General features: G+C 45.8%; 1 protein-coding gene and 1 long non-coding RNA gene across 3 annotated transcripts; one reads left to right on the top strand and one right to left on the bottom strand.

The window, feature by feature from the left end:
- The first annotated feature begins 429 nt into the window (after nt 1-429).
- On the top strand, nt 430-22,043 carry LOC113483728. The gene is made up of 4 exons (XR_003399080.1): nt 430-563; nt 2,682-2,685; nt 6,399-6,404; nt 22,031-22,043. It is a non-coding gene; the product is annotated as an uncharacterized LOC113483728 (long non-coding RNA).
- BOK (BCL2 family apoptosis regulator BOK) lies at nt 6,726-26,241 on the bottom strand. 2 transcript variants are annotated; one of them, XM_026855517.1, is made up of 5 exons: nt 25,642-26,233; nt 24,445-24,823; nt 20,512-20,640; nt 12,882-13,045; nt 6,726-7,884 (listed from the first exon to the last, which is right to left on the bottom strand). In XM_026855517.1, exons 2-5 carry the CDS (start codon nt 24,665-24,667, stop codon nt 7,759-7,761), a joined length of 642 nt encoding a protein of 213 aa, XP_026711318.1. In that variant the 5' UTR covers nt 24,668-24,823; nt 25,642-26,233; the 3' UTR covers nt 6,726-7,758. The 2 variants fall into 2 exon arrangements, with proteins under 2 accessions (XP_026711318.1, XP_026711319.1); XM_026855518.1 differs by having other exon boundaries at nt 7,772-7,884; nt 12,875-13,045; nt 25,642-26,241.
- Nucleotides 26,242-27,556: the final 1,315 nt, after the last annotated feature.

Raw genomic sequence — 27,556 nt, 5'->3', positions numbered from 1 at the left:
GACTTAAAGAGTGAGCTAAGTTCAAAGCTGGACACTATGAACCCAGCCCAGCTCTCCTCCACTTTCGAAATTGTTATAAACTAGACTTGAGCATTCATTTACACCGATGCAACATTTTTCAACCTAAGAGAGTAAGGTCATGCCTGAGTCCCTGTGCAGCACAGGGAGACTCCCAGCCTGCCTGTAGGGAGGGATGGGGGCAAGAAGAGGAGGCCGAGGGGAGACCTCCTGGCCCTCTGCAACTCCCTGACAGGAGGGTGCAGAGAGGGGGGATGAGTCTCTTGGGCCAAGGACCCAGCGCCAGGCCCAGAGGGAATGGCCTCAAGCTGCGCCAGGGCAGGGTCAGGCTGGCTCTGAGGCAGTATTTCTTTGCAGAAGGGGCTGTTGGGCGTTGGAATGGGCTGCCCAGGGCAGGGGGGGAGTCCCCATCCCTGGAGGGGTTGAAGAGTCTGGCTGACCCAGCGCTGAGGGATCTGGTGGAGTTGGGAACGGTCAGGGTGAGGGTCATGGTTGGACTGGAGGAGATTCAAGTGCTTTTCCAACTCAGATGATTCTGCGATTCTGTGATGTTGCCCACTGAGCCCTCTTGATGGACAGCAGCACTCTTCCCTCCCACCCCAGGGCGGAATCTCACCTGACTGCAGGCTCAAGCCCACTCTTGCCAGATGTTCCTACCACAGTGCCAGCTGGGGAGCTTGCAGAGAAACTGACTTGAAAATGTCACCCAGTACAGAGCATCTCCCTGAGCCTCCAGACAGCCCTGTGCCCGTCCCCTTGGAGGGCAGGCTGTCCCAGCCAGCTTGGATGCTGGCCCACCATCTGCAGCTGCAGTATTACCGTGACTTTTGCCTCCCCTTACACAGCCTTCACAGCACTAGACATGTAACTATTTCACAGCAGCTCATTGTAGCAGAAATTAAGGGGCTTAACACAGCGAGAGACACCCACCTCAGCTATCCCACACAGCTTCCTCACTCTGCCCAGTCATCACCCCTACAGAAAACCTCAAGGCTGTGAATGCAATGTCAAAATAACACAGGACATTCTACTAATTTTTTAAAAATTATTATTAAATTGCTTAAATTTTAGCAAAACTGCCATGCATTTTTTTCAGTCCCCCCGCTGATGTGCTGCTGCAGGGTTTGGGAGGGATGTCTCATAATTTAGATCTAGCTAGTTACAGACTCCAGTAGGTTTATTGCTTGTAATAACATACAGCCTTGGCTCAACTTTGTGAATCCATTGCTCTCCCTCAGAAACAAAATGTTATACTGAACGTGTTAAGTATTTTTAGTAGTACTTTTCTCCTTTGTCAGTTAAGCCATTAAAAATCAAGGGCACAGTTATTCAAAGCATCTTTTCCCAGCTTCAAGTAATCTACCATTAGCCACAAATTACAGGCTCACAGCACGTGTCAACCCAGTGAATACCTACGCGGAGCAACAGCATGTACCCAAACCCTGACAGCAGCAGCCTTTCAGAGGCAGGATAGGCTTTGAACACAACACACCGCTTCTAGGGTTGTTTGCTCCTGTTCAAACACCCGTCATGCTTTCTCCTTTCCCACCCTGTATAAATGCAGACTGTCAGCTCTAATAAAAGTGAAAATATACCAGGCAATGGGGCCATCGTTGCGGGTATGATGCTGTTCAGGATAGCATCCAAATCTGCCATAGCACATTTTGGAAAGCATTGCCTTTTCTGGGAGAGAAAACAACCTGCTAGGTCAGATGGCCATGAGGGTCAGACACCTTTCTCTTGGAGCTTTGGTAGCAAACCTACACTTCAAGCATTGTGAGGGAAAGCCTGAGAGTACAGGCAAGGGGTTTTGCCAGCAGAAGCTTGCCAGGCTTAAAGAGGGCAGTTTGGCCATCTCCTGGATGAGAAAATGAGAGCAAAGTATGTTCTAGCAGCTTAGCGGCGATTTAATTTCTCTTTTGAAGTGTCAGTGTCAAGGAGATCAAAATAAAAGGCTATTTTTGTTTGGGTTTTTTTAATCCCCTTCTTAGATTACCAGAAAATCCAGGCTCAGTTCTGGTGGGAAATGGGAACAAACTGTCCCTGTGGCAGCCACTGACTCACACCTCCACATAAGGAGTAAAAAGGCAACACCATGATGCTGAGAGGTCTTCAAGTTCTGGGTGGCTCTATGTTACCTGGACAGTGTCACAGAGCACTGAGAGGGCGGATCTACATCTCAGGGACTGGCTGCGGGACCTCTAGCTCCTGCCTAAAGAAAGTCAGGCAAGATACTGCGAGGGATTGCCTTGTGCTGCGGGACAGAGAGCTACTGCAGGGCCTGATCCTGCCAAGCGGCCGGTCCTCTTGGCTCCCGTCAGATCAGTGACGATGAAGGTCCTCGGTATTGCCCATAGCCCTCCAAAATCCAAACCAGTTGCCCTTCAGTTGACTAAAAGGGACTCAAGATCAAGCCCAGCACCCTGTTCCAGCAGGGGATAAGGTTGTTCTGGAGGTAGAAAACACACCTTATCTTGCTTAAACGTGGAGCTTAACAAAATTATGTGAAGGTCATGAGATAGGGCTGGAAGTGCGAATTTGAAACAACAGGGGATTGATCTCTTCCATCCTTTTTTCTCTGAGCCTAGCTTCACAATTCAGTTTTTGACAGGTAGAGATGTATCATCAAGTCTTCCTGTAGTGATGGAGAAGACAAGCTCTAGTGCTGTCTGCTGGTCTATGGGCAGAGAAAAGAGATGAAATTTTTTCTGAGCTAAAGCTCTGAAATATGCTTGTAAGAAGCTGGAAATTCCCTTCACAACACTTTTTTTTTCCCCCTTTCACTGTGAGAGGGGAAGCTTTTTTTTTTCATCTGACCTTGCCTGGACGTGGACTGCATGTCCTGTGATTGACCCAGGACCACCCTATTTCCCACAGACTCTGCTTGAACGTGCAATGCACTTCCAGGTCCTGGGTGACAGTGTAAAGTTCAACCAAGGATCCCTCTGTTTAACTGTGCAAGGGGCTCGTAATCCCAGTGGGTCAAAATGTTTAGAGTTAAAAAGGTTACAGGCTTTTCTGAGGGAGTATTTAAACTCCATCTGTCAAACCACTTGCATAGAAGAAATTTATAGACTCTGCCAGCAGTACATTAAATTACTGTTTTCTTGTCTTCAATTTAGTAGCATGCATTGTTTTCATGTTGCCCTAAGAGAATAATTAATCTGTGGCATATTTATGCCTATAAAAATTATAAATACTATATTTAAAAAAACTACATCAGTAAAGAAATTCAAGGAGACATGTTGATGAGAGCCACATCAAGAAGGCTCCTGGCAAAGCCATCGGAATGTCTTAGGGGCTTGAGCTTCTCAGAAAGCCATGTAAGGGACTTGAAACCTGCTTCATATACAGTTTAATTGTGCACAAAAAACCCACTTGCATACTTTACATATTTAAAGAGAATGAAAACAAAAATAGGCAGAGCTTTTTCTCAGGGTCTAAATAACAAATTTGAAAATGAGGAAGTTTGGTATTGCAGTTTTCCAGGAAACCTCAATGTTGCTCCCTGACGCTATTGTTCCATACTTCAGTATATAATACAGATACAAGTCTGATAAATTAAGGGCTTCACAGATTGTTTTCTTTCCATTTACAGGAGAAAACGGAGTGCAGGAACACAAGTGACATCTGCTATGAGACCAAGACCACTTCAGTTCTTCTAGTTGCTTTGAAGAAGGTGAACCTACTGCAAATATTTGACAAGGGAGAAGTATAAGCAAGGCTGTGGTTGAAGCCATGTCAGGTCTAGGACATGATAAGCACTGCTCAAATGCCTGTCACTGAAATACCCAAGGGGAGGCGGCTCTTCTGTTCCCTACTTTTTTGATAAAGCAAATATTTCCATTGACTCAATGTAGGTTTATTACAAAGAAACAGAATGAAGACGGCGCAGGGGAGGGTGGGATAATCCTTACCAGAGCAAGTCCATCTGTGAACAAAGGAGTGCTGAAGCTCGGGTTCCTGCAGGCTCAACCCTGTGACCATGGCATTCCCTGCTCTAATAGCAGGCCACTCTCATCTGCAAAATACTCCACATCCACTAAAATATTTAAGACGCCATTTCCCCATCTCCAGCTCTTTCTCCTTCCCCTGCTACTCCCTAGGCACCTCCCACACCTCCACCCGGTCACCACTGCCATAGCCTCCCCTCCCAGGAGCCCCAGACAGTTCTGTGCCCCCAGCCAGGCAGGAGGCAGCCAGAGCTCGGCTGGGTTTTACATGTGCTGAGCAACTGGTGCCTAAGGGGCTAAAGGGCAGGCATGCTCCCATGCGCTGTCCTGCCCGCTTTGTGACTGCTGCCCTTAAGCAAAAGGGGAGGAAATTGGGCAGTGGACTGGAAAGTGATGGGGGACAGCGTGCAACAGCACCCCAGCCCCCCCTGACAGTTTGTGCTTAGGTATGAATCGCTGAGAACATTCAGTGTGAGAAAAACAGTTTAAAAAAAAGTAAGGCAACTTTCACTACAAGCAATTCTCTCCAGCAGATAGTTGAGAACACTGGGGGGGAAAAAAGGTGAGATGGCTAGTTTGGGGGGTTTCAGCTTTAACAACGGACAGGCTTTCAATATGAAGAAGCATTATAGTACTAATCTTGGTCATAACTGTTTTGCTTTTCTTTAACAGCTAAATAATTTAGACACACTCCTAGGACCTTCACCATTCATATGAAAGGAAAATGTTTATTGGGGTGATAAACAAGTCTGATGTCTCTCATTGGGTAGAACTGGACAGAAGAGAGGAAGGAATAGAAAAATCATAGAGCCACAGAACTATTGGGATTGTAAAGGACCTCTGGAAGGACTCTGAAATGCCAAAATATTACAACTATAACTGAATGCAACACAAATGGCTGAATCTGGCTCAAAACTTCTGCTTCCTAAACGCACTTCTGTTTGCTGTTTATTTTGGTAGCGAGACCAGTGCCAGTGTGGTTAAGGAGTGAGAAGGGTAAAAGTATCATCCTAGTCGAACACTAAGTGCAGGACATGCAGCACACTGCTTAGCTCTGGTACACGTTGCAGGGACTAGCAAATGCAATAAGACAGGCAAAAGCCAGAGAAGTCTGAATTTGTGGGCAGCTCCACCACCTCTTCATTATCAGCAGTTTCCAGACAGTCTTTGTCTGCCTGCCTTTGTAACCCCCTTCCCACCCACACACATTCCTTTCCAGCAAGGCTGCTTTATTTGGCTTATCACTATCTTTTTGTTAAACCCACTTAATTGGTGCATTTAACTCTCAAGCCTCAAGTATTACATTTCAAAACAGCATCTAAATTGAGAAAGGTCTTGACAGTCCCAGTGTTTGACTGTGCTAGCTCCATCAACTCACATACACTTCATAAAACACCAGGCATATGATAAGGCAAGCTGGACTTTATGAGCTGAGAAACTGTCCAAGTCAAAGTCTGCGCTCAACCAGGGTACTCCAGAAGTCCCTTTTTCATAAGCTCCTTCAAGACAACAAAGCTGCATCCTCCTGCAATGAACTACAGGGCTTCTACTGAATCTATTGCAGATCTAGGTGATCTTCATTGTGCTGCTCAAAGCCTGAGCAGTTTAGTTCACCATGTAGCTTATACCTGGTCTAAGTTTCCATTGCCACATCTATCAGGAATCTAAGGAAGAAAATCCCAGGTGGGAGAGGTGTCAGCACAACCCCTAATGCCAATATGACAGGAAGAAAAAAAAAATCCTTTGGTAATTTAGTTTTATTCAGGAAACTACTGTAAGCTTTACAAACACAAAAACGCACCAACCTCAGGGTACCATCAGCCACAACCACACTGGGAATTTTGTCAGTATAACACCACCCCCAGCTTTTAATAGTGTAGCCAGGGTCTGCCTAGACACTGTCAAAGGCAGCACGTAGCCTGGATACAGAACAGGAGGCTTTTTCCTTCTTGGTGTTTTTGCTGGGGGATTGGGGATAGGGGAAGGTTGTCTTTTAAGGGTTCTGCTCCACAAGAATTACTTTACTACAGAAAAAGAACTAGTAGACTTTGCTGGTCAAGCACCCTTCACTGCGAATGTAGTACTAGGGGTAAAGCTGGGCCCAGTACCCCTACGCCAAGGCATCAGCAGAATAGCAAAAGGCTAGCCCAGCCAAAAGCAGGACCATGCAAGGGTATAAGCACCTACATATCCTCTGCCGGGGGTTCTCTTGGTCAGAGCACAGCACTACTATCAGCTAGCAGAAACCTGTCGCACAGCTATAACCAAAAAGTAAAGGCTTTGCTTTATTCTCAAACCCATTTGTAACTTCTAGACGGTAACAGTAAAGCCCCTCTAAACACAGCCACTTGGAGGGAAATCAGGAAAAAAAACCCCAAAACCCAAACACAGCAAAATCTCCTGTAATGCCACATGTTCTCAATCCAGAAGAGTGTTTTTCTGTGACACCATGCTCTTGGGAGCAAGGCACCGAGCAGGGTGTCTCCCACAAGGCTTTGGCAGAGAGGAGGCTCCACAGCCTTCCCCTGCTACCAGCAGCAAGGTCCCGCTTCCGCTGGTGAAGACAGCACGTTTCTGACATGGTAACAACAGGGGTTAAATTCCCAGCATGAACTGGGCGAGTTGTAGTTTTAACACGTTAACATGTTCTACCAGGGGAAAAGTTGAAGTATTTTTAGCATGGCCTGAGCGTTTGTCTCTGCACTGTTCTGGCCTTTTTTGGAATTTTAAACTCTGGAAACAAATACAATACCCTTTGCAATAGTGAAACACTACCTATTTTCTTTTATTGTTTGCCACAAAGAAGACTGCAAGTTGTACTTCCGAAGACATTAAAGGAGAAACATAAATCAGCTACTTTTGACACAGCTTTCCCCCTTCACAACACCAGACAGTTCACTTACTGTTTCCCTAATTCCAGCTCATGCCCCCCAGCCTTTCCTACTTACATGCTGCTTAGCTCTGATGAAATTTCAGTGGAGAAAACATTTTTCTTTGTTATGAAATTCAATCCCAAGTGTTGCTTGAAGGCGTTGCCCCTTGCTCTCCTGTTTGAAATGGCGTGTGAGCACAGTAAGAGGGGTCAACAAAATACACTTGCAAACTGCATCACATGCAACAGCCCTCAAGTCCTGCCCTTCACACAGCCACTCAGTCTGATTTCCAAGATACGACAGGGAGAAGCATTTGATGACAGTATGTTTGTTTCTATCACTTTAAAAACCCACAGCTGCATTATTCCCTCCACCATGCTATGCTGGGGGCAAAGCCCAGCAAGTCCAGTTAGGCATAAAGGAGGAGATGGAGTTTAAGCACAAATGTAACAACAAAAAATTGATGCAAAGCGAGTCTGAGGACTGAAAGGGGAATCACATGGAGCGAAGGAGGGACTCTTCCTCTCTCCTATCCCATTTCAAATAATACCCCATTCCTCCTCCCCTCTGCCTGGCACTAGCATAAGCATGCAACACAGCCGTAAGGAACAGATGTCTGATAGTCCATGCTACACACAGCTGCAATCAGTGTGCCAAGGGACTGGCAACATCCAGGCCACACACACAAGTCACTCGGGGAAACAAGACTCTTTAAAGGATTAATGATGAGAGAGGCTCCTATGGCTGCAAACAGGAGACTGTGGTTGATCATCTGCTCCCAGCTGAAGGGAGAGGAGAACAAGCCTTTTGTTTGTCCTGGTTGTTCTCTTCCTCCTCTTCAGAGATTGCCATTACCACTGCTTCTGAAGTTGGGGAGGAGATGGGATAGGGGGGCTGCACCTGGTGACTTGGATTCATCTCTCAGGCAGCAGGACGAAGAAGATAGCCTTGAGGAAGTGACCAAAGCTGCAAACAGCGGCCACGAGCCAGTGGGAGCGAATGCTGGGGTCAGTATTCACCACGCATTTTGTGATGTCTGCCTAATGAGGAGGGAACAGAGATCGTCAGGAAGAGATGCCCAGAACCACACAAGCCACCGCTGCAGACTCTCCCAGCCCCACAACCCGTGGAACTATGCCACCACTGCTGCAGCACCGCTTTGCCACACTGTCAACAGCCACAAATGCTTGCTTTGACATTTCCACCAACTGCAAGTTATTAAATCAGGCTCAAGAGTTCTGTGAAATACACTTTCTGCATCAACAGGGTGAAGTATCCCCCTTTTCAGCCACCCCTGAGGAAAGAAACACTACAAGAACATTGTCAAGCATTTTCCATTTTGAATAGCTAAATAAAAGAAACTTTCTTCCCCTTTTCAAAAGAGCTAGGAAGCCTTGGCAATATCAGCATTCTCATCCTTTTATGTAAAGCAAGATGCTTCGCAGAGGTTGTCCTGTTTAATATCAGCTCAAGTTGCTTGTACTTTTTCTCTTGCCTTAATGTTTTATTTGGAACTCATTCAAGCAAGCCAACCCCCGATTTAAATCTAAAGTAATGCAAGCTTTGTTTGTGGAAATATGTATGCTGGCAGAGATGCCTCCCAGACGCGTGGGCCAGATTTAAAGATCCCTTGGGCAGCTGGTTTCAAGTATTAACAAGAATAGAAGCTGGCCTGCAATGAATAAAAAATAACAACAATCCAGCAAATTCATGAAGACAGGATCTCAGCTGTCATTGGGAGGAGAAGGTGGAAAATATCTTGAGGGCAAAGTGAACAGGAGAGAGGTTGATAGAAAACTGCATCTTCTGGTGGGGGAAACAAATTAAAGTTCTGCCAGCAATGTAACTGAGTTTGTGGTTAAACTCCAGCCTAGGACAAGGAGATATGGACTGTAGTTCTGCAACAAAAGGCACAACATTAGCACATCAACTCAACACGGTGTTCAGAAATGACTTTTGGGTGTGAACAAGAATCGGGTCACAAGGAAGACAAATATTCATCAGCCCCAAAACCTTTTTTTTTTTACAGGCTTAGCTCAGCAGTCTTCCAAGTTTGCCTTCTGACACAAATCTCTCATTGACCAAGCAGAGGGAAGTCAGACTCTCAACCCTGAGACATTTCTCCCATAAAACAGGACACAAGAGCTGCTGAATATTCCAATAATCTTTTCCAGTATTTCCACTTGTGTTCAAGACATGGGTGAGTCTTGGTAATAATTAGCAGAAAAGAAAAGGCGGACTTGGAGGGACAAATCCCCATGTCTGGTTAGTGAGTACATCTGCACTAACAAACTCCACCATCATCTCCAGACCAAAGGTCCGTTGACAGCAGCCTCAACAGCCTCCCACACAGTTCCAGCAGTTCCTCCCTCATGAGGAAGTCTGAAAGGCTGGCGTGCTGAATCACCACGCACTGCTGTTCTCTGGGGAGCATTAGGAGATGTTGAGCCAGAATAACTGACAAGTAGAGACTGCAGAAGGAATGAAAACAGGCACGCAGGGATGGGAAGAAACAGGATGACAGGAGGAAGCTGAATCAGCACATGGGGTTCTCCTGAGGCTGAACACGAAGGTGTGGAAATGCTGCTGCCTATAGCTACAGAAGCACGAGGAAACGTAGCAAGCAGCCAAGATAGCACATAACAGAAGATGCTGCAGTGTGGTACTGGTGGTTATAGATGGAAGAAAGACTGTGTGTACTGTGGAAGAAAGTAAAATGGGTCTGCTTAAATGCTTTCAGTGATGGTTTAGCAAATTCACCCTATTTGAATTTGTAAAAAATATTAACTGATTTAGCCTGTCAAATTTTAGGGACCAGCATGAACCTAAACCAGTCATGTCAAGCTGTCTCTTCAGCCAAGAGAAGCCATGACATGCAAGTACCTGTCTGAACATGTATTCAGATATCATGGCAGCTGATCAATAAGAAACTTAAGCTCTGAAGGGCTTTAGTGCCTCACATCAACCAGTATAAGGCTCAGATATGCACACTGGGTTGATTATAGCTGCAGAGGGTTAACTTACAGATGAGAAAGTGTGAACTCCTTAAAGCTGTGCTATACCACAGGCAGTAACCTCACTTCAGCTAATGAAGAGGAGCTGTAGTCAGAAGCACTTAACAAAATTTATAAGGTGCTTGCTTAGATAAACAAAATTGCCTGTCTGTTTAACAATTGCCTTATCTATTGTTATCCAAATAAAGCATAAATGATAAGGCACTGGAATCGAAAATTTCAAAGCTCCTTAACAAAACAGGTCTTTGAGTCTTGTGAGGCACTGATAAACTGTTGCAATGACAGTTTGATCTTCACCTGTTAATTATCCAAACAAGTTCAAGTCCCATGTTCTTCTCTAGCAAATGTATGTAAATAAATAAATAAATCTTTCTATTCTACTGTAAAGCCACTACTGGGGCTGCAAACCCCCCCAGGGAGAGATGATGCCTCAAAGGATTAAACATCTGTTGTTTCTCCTAAGAGGTTTGTTCTGGGTTAAGTTTTGGGGCAGTAGGGTCTTTCTCACCCTGTGGAAGCAGTACAGGAACCAACTGCTGAGTGGAGACTTTCAAATGCCTTTCCAAGGTCTGCACAGTGGCTTTTCTGAAACAGCTCAGAGCACGGTGGTTTCTCTTGGCAGCCAATGCGTAAGAGACAGGGGCCATGTGCACAGGGGAAACATGGACACTGTGCCAAGACAAACCAACCAGCTAGGTCAGGCAGCGGATGAAAGGGTCCCCACTACCAAGCTCTTTCGTCTGGCCCATTTGTGAACAAGGCTGGGAAATTTCACGCTGCAGTGCCTGGATCAAGAGGAAGACCATTCAGGGAAGCACAGCATAAGATGGCAAGAGGATTAGCAGCCTTTCCCCAGACTGAAGGAACCACTTATTTCTAGAAGGAAAATATCTCCCTGTTGCAGCCCAAATTTGCTGATAAGGGTACTGGAGACATGCTGCAATCAGCACAACCCAGCAGCTTTTACAATCATTTTGTTTGATCAGGGACAGTGAGACTGGCTTTCCTTTCTTAGGGCCAGATCCCAAGAGCAAGCAGCGTAGGTTCAACATCTCCAACAGAAACACGCTGGCCATCCCAAGAGGGAGGATCAGCAGAAGGAGCTAGCAGTGGGCAGGATTTATCTCATCAGCTGCAAAGAACTGCTTCCGGTCTGGGGATGGGTTTTGCGGCTTGTTTGCTGTGCAACAAACTTTCCAAAAATATCCGTTTGGAACTATCAAAACACCCTGTTTTCAACTCTAATAATGTCATACAAAAATTAAAACCAAGATGCTAGTTTATCAGAATGCACATTTTACCAAGACAAAGCAAAAAAATAGTTGAAAACTAGGAGGAGCCATGTTCCTATGCGACTTTGCAATTTTATTGAAACTGGATTTTTTCCAAAGGAAAAATTGTCTCAGAGAATACATTTCAAGCAGCTCTACAGGTACGCAGTTTACATACGCCTCAAATGACACTGAAGCTGGGATTTCACAGGCAGGAACTGTGCAACTTAATCAGTCACTTTCCCAGGATATCCTCTTCTCCTACCTCGGCACAATTATTTGCACAGATGCAATATGTAACATATCAGGGCATTCAAATCAAAGGTTACTTTTCAGCCCAACCAAACAGTTCCCTGACTCAGCTGTCCCCAAGGTCACACAGTTTTAGAGAGGGAAGGGATGATTTAAGGTGGCAATGACACTTAGTAAATGTAAGGGATCCAAAATCAAAACAATGCTACATTATGGTGTAGGGGAGAACTTTGTAAAGTAGGGCTGATGGTTGGACTTGATGATCCCGAGGGTCTTTTCCAACCTGAATGATTCAGCTCCAGGTACACTTGGGAAGTCTCAGCACAGAGAAGCAGTGCTCAGTTTGGAAAAAGACATCCCCCTCTCTCTGGGTCTCTGTGGAGCCTGCCCATTTTCTGCTGGCTCAGGAATAAATATCACCTCTTGGAAAGAAGGGAATTTGCTGCTGTGGTTCAGTCTGGAAAGAGTGCATGCCTTGGGAACAAGATGTCCCATGGGCTCAGTGGTGTCATATGGCATTATTTAGCTCCAGACAGCATCTGCCAGGCAGTACACCAAAGTGCTTTTGGCTGCATCAGTCCGAGGAGTGTCTATATCCCTGTCAGAAAGGAACAGAGATATGCACATCCCCCAGCTGCCAACTGCTAACAGCCATCTCAGTCTCCTGGGAGTCACTAAAACTTGTCTGGCTATTCCACAGCACCAAAGTAGAGCTCTTACTCTGAACCATCCTCCACAGGAGCACTGTTATTTCCCATTGGGTATAGAGAGAACCAAAGAAACCAGATGTTTAAAGCCATATGATATGGAGCCACACTCCAACACAGAGCAGCACTGTGCCTTACACACAGTCTCAGAGCAGGCCAGTGACAAAGCCAAGAGCCCTCCTGCTGTTGATGGGTTTATGAGTGCTCTACAAAGCCTGAGTGCACTACAATTTGAGCTACATCAAAAGGTATTCACAGAGCATCATCAGGATCAGGTCAGGTAATGACACAAACTACCAGGTTTTAATACGCCTCTAAAATTCATTACAGTGGCAAGTCATGTTAATATACTATTTCCCTTTGACTTAGGGAACTGTGGGTCAGGTGAAAGGGGAATTCAATCGGCAGGCCTAATTTTTTTCATTTTCTAGAAAACAGCTGCCCAAGAGAATGACCCCTATTTACAATCTCCTGCTACAGCTGGCTGGCAGCTCCAGAGGTGCTCAGGTCAGGAACAGAAGAGGCCCTGGTGGGTCAGGACTTAATTAGTCTGGTACAGCTACACAGGAAGCTGAGGACCAGAATAGCTGATGTTGTCGAGGACAGGACCACAAGGCAGTAACAGAGCTCTGTGGTGTCTAGCACAGGTGTAAGTAGGACAAGGCTGTGGAAGAGAATCTCATTCAATGTTTTTCTACATAAAGCTGCAGTGAGGGCTCTCTCACTTTCATTAACTGGGTTATTTTCTGGTCTGCATGTGTGGAAGCAAGCTTGATCAGACAGCACCTCTTACCCAGCCTCCTCTCCTTTTCAGCCATGCCACCAAGGTCTTGCGGACAAACTCTCCCAGGCAGTCTACGATGGTGTGAACCATGGCTGGCTGCGCGTGCCGCACACAGTCCACTGCCAGCCCCGCTGCCACTGCATAGAGAGACACCACCTTGCCCCATGTTATGCCTATAAAAAGAAGAAAGGTCATTCAGATTTACACATACACATGTAGCTCAGTCTTGAATAATCAAAGGAAACAGCCCTCCTTTGTTACACATGCCTGTGTTGCATGCATGCAGCTCTGAGTTCAGGTGCAGCCGCAGTTGTGCATGCTCACCACCGTGGGGGAAAAATAGTACTGGGGACCAGGATTGGGGAAAACTCTCCACCAGGAGAAGCAGAATTAAATTATCTGACCTGGGTATACTTTGACACTCATCAGCACTGGGAGCAGCGCTTTGGAAAAAGCAGCCCAAAGGCATCATTAAAATGTGTACCACCATGGTTTATATTGCCGTTAACTCTCAGCCGCACACATGCTGCACAGGAGATGACTGAATTCAAAGAGTTTGAGCAACCTGGGGTTTTTGTCACTGGCAAAACTCTTAAAGACCCTTAAACACCCCTGACAAAACATTCCTTTTTTTTTTTTCCTAGATCAGACAAGACTGTTCAAATGTGACACACAAAGCACACATGAGATAAGCATCTTCAGTCACTTGCACCATGACACAAGAGAAAAGTAGGGAGGCAAAGCTGTAGAGCCAAGAAGGTTGGCGTCCTCCTCAATATAAGGGGTATGGCTCAGTTTCCACCTGAAAACCAGGCAGCTTCAAGAATTTTGCCAAGGCAATACAGGGACGGAGTGTCAGTCAGTTATCTAATCTCCCAGAAAACAGCCTTCCTTCTAGGCTGACTTGCCAGCAGCAAATGCTCCATGGAAGTTGTCCCAGCAGCAGTCATCTTCCTGTTAGTGCTAGCAATAAGTGCTTGAGCTCAGTTCTGGGTACCAGCCAATCTCCCTGGGTCTCCTCTGCACTTTACCAACACCACTAGGCATAAATCCACCATGCTTAAGCATTGGAGCCAGCAGTCCCTTATCAGGCTTTTATCAGGACCAGTGACCTGGAAATGCAACCCTCCTGCACCCATGCAGAACTACCACAGCACATGGTAGTGTGCCCATGGATTTCCTTTGGATCTGCTAGATAGTTGAATACTCCCCCTGACTTTATTATCTGGAGTAGCAGTATTTGACAAGCATGCTGTAAAGTATTTTACAGTGTTAGGTCTCTCCTAAATGTAGCCAGAAACCAGGTGAAGTTTCAATATTTAAAAACCACACAAAACCATTCTTGCTGGGTTGCAGTGAGAAAACAGGTGAGAGGAAGGAAAAATTAGTTCAGTCACTAGATCTAAGGACCAGAGGGTCCTTAAACACAAGATCAGAAAACTGGATGTGCTCAGCAATCTATCAGCTAAGAAAGCAAACCTTCAAATAAAATTTATATGAAGTGAAGAGTTTCTCTCTTTCCTTCATCACATCCCAGATCCCCAGGTACCCTGACCCAGCTCTTTGGGATGGAATTCCAGACTTCTCGCGCCTGTTTATGGTGCAGCAGAGCTCCCCACATTCCTTTACAATATGTGCAGGTTTCAGAGCATTCCCACTTAGTAGTGCCTCAAAAGGGACACTCACACTAATACTTTTAGGAATTGCTTTCTTTTTCTTTTTAATAAAAGAGTACTAAATTTTAGAGAAACTGTCCAAATGTCATCTACAGGAATGGCTTGTTAGACTGAAGAAAATCCATTCGGTGTTCCAAAAAGTCATTTTTCACTCATGACTGATGTAAGATCAAAATCTACAGATGACCTTTTTGTGAGGCTCTGTAGCAACACTAACAGCAGTAGCTCAGTCTCTTGTGATACTCTGTCCTTCACCAGCACAATCTCCAAGATCAGAGTAAGTTATTAATATAGCTAAATTGGTGGTTATTCTGATTTTATCTTCCAAGTAGGCTTTGTGGTGTCCCTTCCTCATAGCTGTCACTCAGGAAATTCACTGCCTGTGTGGTATTCACAATATTTATCTGTCTTTCTCACATTTGCGTGTCACCGTGACAGCCAGCAGAACGAGTCAGAAAGAGGCTATGAAACCACATGAGAAAATAATAGAGAGCTTCTCCTGGCAAGAAAGGGACTGTCCTGTGGCAAGTTAATACCACTCCATCCAATGAAAGAGGCTTTAAGGTGTTACCCTTTGCTGACCACAACCTCCTGGACCAGAGCCAGAGCTGGCTTATACACAGCTTTAGTTATTACAGTTCTTTATCCCTGCAGAAATGTGGGTCCTTGCACCTTGAGTTGCATGAACTAAAGTTACCCAAAATTGCAGGAAAGAGTTCACTGGCTTATTCCCAAGCTTTTACTGACAGTGCTCTTTCTTAAATATCTGAAGCAGGTCCATTAAGCTTTGATATGTTTACATGGCAGTAACTAAGACCGACAGGGGGCTCAGGCTACCCTGATAGAGAAAGACAGCTACGGTATTGATTAACTTTGTTTCAAACCCAAGTTTCTCTTTCTAACAGAAGAAAAGTGTATCCACACCTATGAAAGATATAAGCTCAACAGATCCATGATTTCCTTAATACACAGGAAAGCAGTTTGCTCTACAGACATGTCAGTCCAGGGGTCTCCTCCCAGGGAGGATGCAGCCCTGCAGCTCTGGCTTCCCTGCCAAGGTTGCTACATAGTGCTGCTTGCTGCAGGACTTGCACGAGGTGAACACTTCCCAGCGCACAGGCAGAGCCCCTCTCCCTTTCACACAGACAGCAGAAAGAGGGCAAGTTTTTGGCTGACGCTTACCGTGGTGATGGATGTGAAAGGCTCAGTGCTCACTTCCCATTATCCTCCTCTTTACAGAGCTTGCCTAGAAGGGTCAAATGAATCTTCCAGTCTGCTTTTCCTGTTACCAGCAGAGCTGGGCCAGGGGGCTGAGAAAGGAGGAAATCCCCTCCTGATTTCGTTGCATGGAAACTCCTATTGCCACTGCTGGAGGCAGAAGATGGAGACAGCTGGCTCGGCTCCTCACTCAAGAGAGCAGGCCACAGCTTAGGCTCTTGTTCACACAAGATGTTGTAGGGGAGCCCTGAAGCAAGCAAAGAGCAGACACCTCTAACAGCTGCTCTAGACCAAGGCTGGGCCATGCCTGTGGCTGGTCCCTCTGCCCCAGGAGAGTTCCAGCAGCCACCCAGCCCCAGGCAGGGCAAGGCAGGGGAACAGGCCACAGCAGCCCCCATCTGCACTTTTTGAAGACACCTGCTGCATTAACTTTTCTCTCTAGGACTCTAGGACTCTCTCTAGGACTCCCTTGGCAGAGGAGCACAGTCTACAGGGAAGGCAGTCTGAGGCAGTCTGCCCCCTGAGACGTCCAGGCCAGGGTCAGGGTGACGCTAGTTTGATATGTCCCTCAGCATAAGCTGGTATTGTATCTGGCCAGTGCACATGAGCAGAGAAGACACAGTGTCTTGGTATAAATTCCTCAAAAGGTCTGGCTGCCATCCACACTGGGTGAAACAGGCACTCATCACCAAGTGAGACAATCTATTCACAGCTTCCCACTGTGCAGACTGGCATGCACAGGAGCTAATGACAAGAGGGAATGGAAAGCCAGTCCAGAAAGGAGTGATCAAAACAGAGAAACCTCTAAAACTTCTGCTTACAGAGATGGAACAAGAGGACACGGAAAAAGCTAAAGGCTGCTTAGAAGGCATTTTAAATAAGAAATACAAGTTTTAGACTCAAGGCCAGTCATGGAGTTGAAGGTATGTAAACACTGGCGAGCCCAGGGGAAAAATGAATTAGCAGGAGAGGACTGCTCTTGAAAGTGTTCCCGCTGCATTTCAGCTTGCCTGTCCCAGGGGAGAGCTCAAGAAGCCATGAGACATGACTGTGCAGAGTCTCAGAGCACCACACTATCCAAGGTTACTCAGATAAACTTCCCTCTTCTCCACTCGGCATCAAAGCCCAACTTGCAAATCAGACCTAAGAAAAAACTTGATCAAGTGCTACATTTCAACAGCTGGGAGAATACAGCCAGACACAATATACTTTCCTCTGGTGGAGAGAAAGAAGCCAAGAAGAATGTGCACAAGGCAGGAAGCTCAATTCCTAAGTGATGAGGAAGCAGTGGGATGCATTTCTAACTACATTTGCTCCTGCAGGGAAAAGTACTTTCTCCTGAGAACTCATTAACCATGCATCCCCATTATACAGGGTTCACTTCAGCCCAAGAACTCTTGATTAAAAACTGACGAGCATCTAAAACCAGGATAAAAGCTTTTAGAGATACCTCTTACCAGCTGGAGGAAACTTTCCTTTAGGAAAGGAAAATGCATCTCCCTTTTCTTCTTCTGTTTTTCCACCAAGTGACCCCTTCCTTCTGGGATTTATTTTACCAGCTGATGTAAATGCCAGCTCAGGCAGGCCCCAATCCAAAGCCTGTTAAAGTCAGTGGAAAGTCTCCTGCTGTCTGCAGAGCTGCTTTGAACCACACACCAGAACCAGTGGTATTGTCACAGAGGTGATGCTGCTGCAGATCCTTCAACATCCAAAGCAGTCAGGGGTCTGCATCTCCACACAGACACACTCTCCTCACCCTGAATGACTAACAGGTTGTATGGAAACAGAGAAGCAAAATACAGCCTTACCATGCTCTGTGACCTGCTCACTTTTTGCCTACATTCTCAGCTTAACCTTGCTTTAAATTGAGATTCAAGCGGTCTTTGATACACCAGAGTAAAGCCAAACCTGAGATAACTGGAATAGACAATGCTCTAAAGTTTAATATGGCACAATGTGGGACCAGCAAGGATGCCAGCTGTCCTCAGTCTTGCCTTCTTGAAAGGTCCATCTAGGGCTCATGCTTAGTCAAGACTTGTGGACAGTGTGGACAGGAAGTGAGCATGGCCAGAGCTACAGTATGAAGACTCAAAACCCACCGGAGTGTGGAAGAAGGCCATGTAAAAGATTAAGGAGAAAAACTCTTCAGCAAGATAGGGTCAAAATCCCCCACTCGCTTGCTGGAAAAGCATTGCAAGTGACTAATAGGGCTACCCAGACTGTCCAGGCACTTCAGTGTCCAACTGTAGCTGTTTTCTTAATAAACTGGACAGTGAAAAACAGGCTGAGATGCTTTAACTGTTGGTAATTGGCATGAAAACTCAGACTGCCCTTGACTCTGGTTTCTTTTGCTCAATAAGAGACTCTTTCCTCTATGAAAAAAAACTTAGGAATGAATGTCTGGTTGCCACAGCCAACTCTGATCTGCTGGATTTAGCATTAAATGCTGAGTCTTGAGACTGCAGTTGGGATCCAGGAATGTTAAAAATCAGCAGTCCCACTCCTCTGCCACTCAGCAGCCTTCTAGCAAGAGAAATTACAATAATTAATTGATAAAAGCAGTTGAATATACAACCCCAGCTTCATACTCACAGGTTATCCTGTTAGCTGCTCTGAGGCAGAGATAAGAAAGAACTAAAACCAGAGCATACAGAGCACCATGAAGGGTTGAATCCACCCCTGTGCAGGCAGTCAACTGCCAGCCATTTGTGCAGCATGGTGTTCCCAGATAAGGGGCAGCACTAGCAACAGAGCTTGAGCCTGGGCTTCTACCATGTTTCCAAAGTCTCTAGCATTGCCAGCCGCAAAGGGCTGAATCCAGATCTCATTCTTACTACCCTGAAAAGCCCAAGTTTAGAACCAAGAGTTACCAAGCTTTACTTTCAACAAAAACATTTTAAAACATCCACACTTTTCACTTGACTCCTGAGCTGAGAAGTTGAAGAACATCAACAAAATGCAGATCTCAATGAATCTGTCAATATATATTGGTGAGAGCAGGACGCCCAGAAGCCAGCAGGGCTTTCTCTCAAACATTGTGTTTATGCAGCATAGCAGCATACAGTCTGCTCTACCTGCCATCCACCTTTCTGGCTTAATTCCCTGTGTCACTTCAGCTTTGGAGGTAGGCTAGTTCTGATATAGTCAGCTATAGTAATCTAAGGAGATAACCTACTTACCTACAATACCAATATGTGAGCCTGCAAACTTGACCTTCATTTTTCTGTAAGCCTTGACGCAAGTAAAACTCAGAACTAACTGACAAGACAGGGCACCTGCACCTTGAACACAGTCACACTCAGATATTCCTGCCATACTTGCCCAGCTCTTGCTTTTTGACCCCATTTGGCCTCCCAAGCCAGCCCAGTGCAAGGGCAATCTGCCTTCCAGTCATGCTCCAAAAGGATGTCAAGGGCTGCAGTACTAGCCACAGAGTCCAACTCCATCCATTTCCTATGACACAGCATCTATTTCCCTGATCCAGGGAGTAAATCTGCCCTGCTCAACCTGCCTGAAGCCCTGCTTGAGCAGTCCCCCTCAGAGATCAATTTTATCACTTGTGATTCTGGAGAGGATCTGTGCTCTCCGCCACAACACACTTCAGATTTGAAGTCCAGGACATCAGCACAGGGCTTCTCCTGGGCGTCAGTGGTTCCTGTGCAGTTCATATATATAAAGAAGCACAGTTGATTGTGAAGATTAAAAGGGTTTGAGTGAGGAAGACTATTTGAAAGTACAACAGAAACCCGGACTTCTATCCTATAGCAACTACTCCCACAGTAACAAGAATCACTGCCTCCTGTGACACACCCTACATCAATGTCACTGGATTCAGTACTTTCACACTACTATGCTGCTAACGAGTAGTTGTCTTTGGGGTTTTTCCCCCTTTCTTTTTGTTTTGTTTTGTTTCTGCTCTCTAACATCGACTGTCCCTTCCATGGACACCACCAGACATTGCAAGAAAACCTACAAACGTGTCAGGACTTGCCTGACATAAATCTCCACGTAAAACATTTCTCTTTTCTCAATTCCCAGACTGCATTTCCAATTGCAGGCAGGGACTGTTTTCAGGAGAGGCTAAGGTTCCCTTGCAGGAATGCAGCGTAGAGTATATCTTTGTTTTTGACAACCTGGGACCAGTCAAACAGAAGAAGAACTAAGCAGTGAGAAAGCTCAAAGCACATGCTTGACCAGAACAGCTAGCATTGAGGGCCAAGACTCTCAGAGTATGAGAAGGGAGAAGCAGCAACTGGAAGCAGCAGGCTCCATTGCAGTTCTGGCTATTGCTGTGGGAAAGGAAGCCAGAAAGAGAGGAACTCCCTTGTGATGAGTTGGTTCTGGCTCCTAGCATCAGCAGCGTGAGCTGGAACAAGGGAGACTCCCATGTAATGAACCTCCTCCACTTGCCAATGGTGAGCAAAGGAGCTTGGAATGAATGACCTCCCTGTGCAATGAGGTTACACCACCTCCTAACAAGGAAGGGCTGGAGATGTCTTCTAGAATGAACGAGAACCTGCCAGAAGGATATAATAAAACAGGGCATTTCCTTGCAGAACAACACTGCACAGAGGAGCTCTCATTAAATCATTAAATCAGGGCATACTGCCAAACTGCCCACAGCCCTTTCAGAAACCAGGCCCCACCTTGCAGGCTATCCCAGAAACATGCCTTCTCTGAAAGAGGTGGCTCCATCCTGTTCCTTTCTGCCCAGTCCTGTCTGCATATCTGTCAGGGCATAGTACCTGCAGTGAAAATCTGTGCAGCTACTGCCAGGAAGGCATCCGTCACCACCGTCTCTGAGTGCAGCGAGATGTTCAATTGGCGGGCAATGTTCCGGTAGACGTTGGGGCGAATGTATTCCAGCTCATCCCCTGGAAACAAACAGGCAGGAGTCAGCACAAAGAACACCAAGTTCTGCACTCACCATGTAGGAATTATAGCAGGGGCTTCCCTTTGTATCCCTTCAGCCAAAGAGACTTAAGCCCAGCTACACCTTAGTTTAAACAGGCAGCGGTGTGCTTAGAGTCATTTAGATGCAAGCCCCTGCCAGCTGCTTTCCTAATATCCTCTGTGCCTGGGACTTCTAAAGGGAGTGGGGACAGGCAATGGTCTTGTACCAGTGGTGTGGCCACAGTAATCCCTGATATAAATGATGTTCCCAGGCTGCCTGCCTGTCTTTCCTCCAACAGAGGAGATGGGCATCAGATAAGCAAAGCCATCTTTTTTTTCAGAAGTGAGAAGGAGGCATGTATGTCTATGTAAGGTTTTGACAGATATGCCCCTTCTCAACACCCCATCAGACTTGTACAAAAAAGCCTCAACATGAGAGCAACTCAAGAATGCTGGAGGTTCATGAAAGCCAAGGATCTGCCCAGAGCTGCACAACATTAAGTGAACACAGAGACTATCAGCTCAGCTATTTTACGCTCACACAGGCACTGAGTGACAATCTGGAGTTCTGTCTCTCTTCCAAATGGTTAAAGAGATCTTAATTCGCCTGGCTGACTCCTCAGCAACAAGGTTCCTGACACACACAGGCATATGCTTTCACTTCCAGGTTGTTTTCTCCCCAACTGCAAAATGGTTGGAAGTGTTAGGCTTGCTTGAAGACCAAGATGGAAACACCAAGGAGAAGCAGAGAATCTCCTCCCACACACAGGTTTGTGCTATGGAGCTTGGGCAACAGCAGTAAGGCTTTTTCTCTGTAGCAAAACACACCATTTTTCAGCAATAGAATTAATAAAGCCAGTTTCCAATGGATTTCTCTCTCTAAAGGGGTTCACAGATAATGAGGGTTGTACAGCTGCTGTAGGAACATTACAGAATGCAGACATTGCATGGACCAACACCCTTTGTGCAGGGAGAGTCCTATTCCGTTTAGATTTAGGAGGGCACTCTGGAGCACCCAGGGGAAGAGGAGAGCTATGACAACAGCTTTACAACAAGATCCAGATGACCTGCCTTAGTCAGAGGGCAACTGAGCCTCCTGGAAATTTCATTTAGACAGGGACTGAAAAGGAAGATGACACCTCAGTCAGGAGCTTGTTATAGAGTCATTAGCTACTGGACCTTAATTCATCTAACTGGGCACTGGTACTCAGCACAGCACAGGCAAAGCCTAGCTCTACAAAATTCCACAGACAAGCTCTCTGGGCCCTTTGTGTGTGTGGGATTGTCCCACACAGTCTGATGGCAAGAGGAAACCCTGCCAACACATGGTCAGCCCTGATATGAGGAAACATTACTTGCACTATTCAACAGCTGTTTTGTCCTTGCACGGAAAACACAGGCTTTCCTGTAAATGTGAGGAAATGGGGATAGCCCTGCCTGTGGTTAGCTGAGAGGGAGGCATAAGAGGCTGGGATCAACACTTGGTAGTCTGCCACTGTTACAGCTTTTAAACAAGCAGTACCTGGAGGCCTGAAATGAGATGAGGTTTTGGTTGGAGACACACATGCTGCTAAAGCGGGCCGTGCCCTGCAGCAAGGCACAGGGCAGCCAAGAGCATCAAGAAGAAAAGCACAGGAAAGTAGTCCCAGGCTCATGGAGGCTCCCTGCCCCAGCTGCCCCAGGACCTCCAGAAGCACATTACATTGGTGGCAGTCTTTGGTGTCCATGTTCAGATGCCCGACTGTGCACTTTGCAACATTTAAAGCAATTTCTGTGCTTCTTCTCCTTCCTCCAGTAATCATGGAGTAACAAGCGAGCAGCAGTGACGGATCCCATATGCAGAAGCTCAGTGCAGAGGTGAAATAGCACTTGTCTGGGTCTTGGCCACAGAATAGAGGAGTTCAGATAAACCAGACCTCTGACACATAAGACAGGTTGGTCTGGGGTGTCTCATTTGGCCATACATTAGGTTTTGCCACTTCTGACTCATTAATTGCACTAATTAGCTGCTAAGCCTCACTGAGCTGATGGGCTCTCGCTCTCCAAGACTGCAACTGCATTGCCTGTGCCCAGCACCTCCGCTGACCCACCAGCCAGTTCACTGGACACTCTGTGGCCAAGAGGGCTAGGAAATACTCCAACTCTTCATCTTCACAGGCTTCTCAGCACTACCACAGAGAAAAAACTGGTCTGGCCTGTTGCACTGCTTAGTAAGCAGCTAAGGACTACTGTTCCCGGCAGGTGGCTGGATACCACTCAGCCTTGTACTGGTTATAGCAGCAAAGGGGAAAAGAAAAGGACAGGCCATGTAGCTGGCAGAGCTTCTGAACAAACAGGACTAAAACAACTCTTCATCCTAATAAGGAGGACTGCTTGCACTTCTTGTTGCATGGGTACCACATGGTGGTCTCCAAACAGATTTGCTGAGAGAAGGCGCCAAGTTCCTCGGACTATCAGCCAAATCTTTCCATCTGGACACAAATAAGTAACAGGAGAGTCATCCAGGAGACGCCTTCAGATCCAGTCTGCCACCTGCTCGCCCTTTAACATGCTTCTGGCCACCCACATAAGATCTGGTTGAAAGCAAACAAATCTCAACCCCCAACCGAGGCAGAGAAGAAATAGAGGACAAAAAGGCAGTGAGATTGACAGACGAACAAAAAGGCAGTGAGATTGACAGACGAACAAAGAGGAAGAAGTGGGGAGACCAGCCTGGTCCTGAGTTTGTTAGTCCTAGCTAAAGCTTACTTCACCAGACTTATTTGAACATTGGTGTAATTTAATCAGATGCAAATGCTAGTGGTACTTTCCAAGCCAGATGTGAACTAATATACCAGCCTGCAGGCAAAGAGAGATGTTGGAAGCAACTTCCAAGAATGAGGATGTCAGGATCCCAAAAGACAAATGGCTAAACTTGAGCATACAGGAGGCTAAAACCTAAAGCAAAAGGCCATGCAGCCTTTTAGAGGGTGCTCTTGGTACAAGCACAACTCCAGAGCATGTCTTCATGTAGCAGCCTATAGGCATAACCTTCAAATTGCCCTCCCTGCAGCCACAATGGGGAGCTGCCTAGTGTGGACACTGAATGGCAGTGTGTGCCGGGCAACATCAGCCAACTCCTCCTTACTCCAACAAAAAGCAAGAAAACTTGCATCTTGCTGAATGATTAAGGTAGGCAAATGAAAATTAAACACACTGTGTGTCAACACACAGACACTGAAAAGTGGCTTTTATAAAAGCTCCAACACACATGATCTAAGCAACAACCCCCACACTGAATGTCCTTGCAGCCAGGAGAGTGACTGATGAAACCCAAATCTAGAGGTAGCAGTACTCTACTAGATGCCAGCTTGCATTGTGTCATGGCAGCCAGGTCACCTGCATCTGAAGAAAACACTGCAAGACCTGTTGAAATGCCAAGCTGAGAAAGACTACTGAAAATACTGTGAAAACTGTTACAGTCTGGAGTCTTATGCAGATAGAATCAGTTTGCTGTTGGGCTTTCTTGAGCTGCATCATGCTTTTTAACTTGTTAAGAGTCTTTGGAAAAAAGTAGCTCTGCAGAAACACTATGGTGAGCAGTGCTCCAAGAGACTGAAGAAATGCAAGTAAAGGAGCTGCTTAGCGCTGATCCGCAAAACCAAATCTAAATGCTCAAAGCAGAGAAGAAAAACTTCTGTAACATCACATGAAAAGTCTCTTGGCACTCATCAGCCCCAGAACTTTAGTCTGGTCTGAATTGCTCTCTGCAGTTTCAGTTCCCTCCCATACCTGCAGGGTCTTACCCAGTCGCAGCAGTATGGTGGACACCTCAGCCAGTTTACCGCCAGGCACTGGTGTGTTGTGCTCAGGTTTGCTCCAGCTGACACCTGCTCGAATTAGCCTCGAATTTATGTAGTCTCTGCAGAGAGCCTTGGCTTGGGACACAAGCTCCTTGTCAGTGGGAGACCTGTCAAAAACCTCCATCACCTCTGCAGCAAAGACTGAGGAACGGCGTAGTACTTCCATCCTTGGCTGCTGAACCCACACCTCAGCATACACTTGCTGGAAGGCTAAGCCGGTGCCTTAGATGAGAACCTGTAGGAGCTGTGTAGTAATCCTCTGGTCTCTTGGTTTGTCACAGCTCCCAACTGTTCTTCTCAAAAGACCAGTTTTTCATTTTACCTGGTGAATAAAAGCATCTGTAAGTCCTCTAGCATTGCAAAGCTGTAAATCAGAAGCCCAAATAACCTTAGTTACACTGAAGGCAGTAGTATCACAGTGCATCTTACAGACAAGGAGCTAAGTCTTCTGTCTTTGCAGCATGACCCACAGAAGTGCTGCAGTTTTGAACTGTGGAGGTGTTTCCTCTTTTCCAGTTCAGATTCAGCAGTCCTATGGTCAGAGCGTGGAAACAATTCATAGAATGTGTAGACAATCTCAGCTTGTTTCAATTAAACTGGAAAAAGCTGAATCCCAAATACCAGCTACAGTAACCTCAACCAGATGTCAACAGACATTCCAGCTCAGTAGGTCATGGATCTTTCTGAAGAAATGGCACTATTGCAAGAACAGGGGTACGAGAGCATTTGAAATGTCTCGATGGAGACAGTTTACTACATTCTCAGTTTAGGTTTCGGTTTTGCCACTTTCTCTTTTCTTTTTTCTTTTTTTTTTTTTTTTTTTCCCAAAACAACGTGCATACTATTTCTCAGTAACCTTTAGCAATAGCAGCGAGAGCAAAACATAAAAGCAGATTGTAAAAACGTTTTAACGTGTGTATGTCTAAAGAGAAAATTCAGATTTTCTTCAGAGGCACATGAATTAATCTGTTGATCTGACTTTTTAACCCAGTGCTGCTTTTGAAGTCAGTCAGACCAGTCTTTATTCAGATGTTAGTAATTTTTTTTCAGTCCCTGGTTTTAGTCATCAACTTACAGCAACGATTTTCAAACAAAATAAAACCAGTTATTTTTGTTTGCCCCAATGAAAAATATATTTACCTCTCATGTTGCACTTTTTCCCCCTCAGTGATTTCATTTGGGTTTGGTTTCATGTTTCTTTGGAAGATCTGCATCAATGGACACCTGCTTTAAGGATTCATAGGATACTGTCACACTTCTCTGGAGAGCACTAGCCTTCTCTGCCGTGCTCTCCGCGGGGCTCACGCCAGCGCCGCCTCCTTCCCCATCTCTGTCAGCCTCATCCCGGCTGCACTCCACCGGGATCCTCGGGCTTGCTCTGCTGCTTTTAAGGGACCCAGGCGGCAGAGGAAAGCTGCTCGCTTTAGCCTTGTAAGGAAGATGAAATAACCGGGAGGTGGGGTTGCTAGAGCCAGAGAGCAACGCTTTCTCCTCCCCTTCTCTCTTAAGGACGTTCTCTGTTGTTCTGCTGCGGGCGCAGGGCCTTCATTCCAGGAGCCGTCTTCGGGGATGAGAGTAGGAGCAGAATTTCTCGCCCAGGTTATCCCAGGTACAGACAGTGGTGAACACACTGCTGAAACAGGAATAGATCCTGATGAAGTCTCACGGCAGATTTTGCAGAGCTGATGTCTGCCAGTCGTTTTCAGAGGGTAGCCATGTTGGGGGAGCTGCAGATTGTTACACTTCAGACATACCCATCCGATCTGAAACGGTAGAGGTGATTAGCAAAGAGACCTACAGTCTGGTAGGGGGTTTGCTGATTGGAAATAGTTTATCCAGAATTGTTTTGCAGCAACATGTCCATTTCATCTCAGTGTGTTAAGAAATGTAACATATAAAGTTTAAGTAAAACATTTCAATTAGTTCCAACATACTCAGAAATCAATTTCAACATCAACTTCTTGTTGCAACATTATCATATTGATGCAACAATGCTCAACATTTTTTCTGTGTATGCGATGCATTTCAACTCAATAGACTAGATACAAATGTTGGCTTTTTGTATTATGATTTGAAACAAAAGACGTTTTAGACATAGAAGTTTCCTGCAGACAAGAAATTCTGCCAGCCCAAACACAAATTCTCTCCAATAACAATGTGTAGATTAACAACTGGGTACGTGGCATGTTCAAAATACAGCCTTTCCAATAGGAGGTCAGAAGCAAGAAATATCTGTTGTCATCTCTTGCTTGTCACCTCTGTGACAAGACAGAGGCAAGTACACGTCTCCAAGGTGTTAATCACAAAATACCCCCAAGCACAACCTGCATCCCTTCTGGTCTCAAAATTGAGGGATAGAAAGGAACAAATTTAACTGAATGAAAAAGCCTTATTATACGATGTATCAAATAATCTGGCCAGCATCCAACACACAACTCACACACAGGCTTAACACAGAGCATATGTTTTGGTCTGCCATTAACTGGATTGCTGGAGACTGCTTCGCTGAGTGGGGAAGGGGGCTGCCACAAAGCCTCTTCCCCCACCATTGACAAATCCTCTTTCTGACTCGGCTTCTTCTGGGAAAGGAGCAGCATTAGAGAGAGGTAGTCAGCTGGGGACCCCAGCTTTGCTTGATACAATCATGTTAAGATGGCAATAGTGACTGTGCATCTCCGGCACCAGCAGTATTTGCACAAAGATTCTCTCAGAAATTTGTTTTTATCCACTTCCTCAAATTTAAATGTAGTCACTACAGACAGAGGCCTGTCCCATAGAAGCTGAAATCAAGACTCCAGAGATCTTGTGCTACTGCCCACCCCTAATCCAACCCTTCTCTGTAGACTGCATCTCTTGGAAAATCGTATTTCTGCCTTTGCAGCTCTGATGGCTGAAAAATCATTAAAAATTATGTTTTAGCTTCCTGAAGCAGCTGACAGCTTAAAACAGTAGTCCTATTTAAACTGCCCCTATTCAGTAGGGCTCTGAAACAAAGACGAATGCTTAAATATCAGTATTGCTTAACTAATGATAATGTTTCCCAGAATTCTGGCAA

This window comes from Athene cunicularia (genome assembly GCF_003259725.1).
Source record: "Athene cunicularia isolate RWA chromosome 9 unlocalized genomic scaffold, athCun1 chr9_part2, whole genome shotgun sequence".
Classification (NCBI taxonomy): domain Eukaryota; kingdom Metazoa; phylum Chordata; class Aves; order Strigiformes; family Strigidae; genus Athene; species Athene cunicularia.
This window is presented reverse-complemented; position numbering and strand designations above follow the sequence as displayed.

What these genes read in the sequence shown, in the direction of transcription:
- BOK (XM_026855517.1), bottom strand. Translation starts at nt 24,667, where the DNA reads ATGGAAGTACTACGCCGTTCCTCAGTCTTTGCTGCAGAGGTGATGGAG. An exon ending in CACCATACTGCTGCGACTGG is followed by an intron (nt 20,641 to 24,444) that starts GTAAGACCCTGC and finishes GTTTGTTTCCAG; the next exon opens with GGGATGAGCTGGAATACATT. An exon ending in TGCACAGATTTTCACTGCAG is followed by an intron (nt 13,046 to 20,511) that starts GTACTATGCCCT and finishes TTCTTTTTATAG; the next exon opens with GCATAACATGGGGCAAGGTG.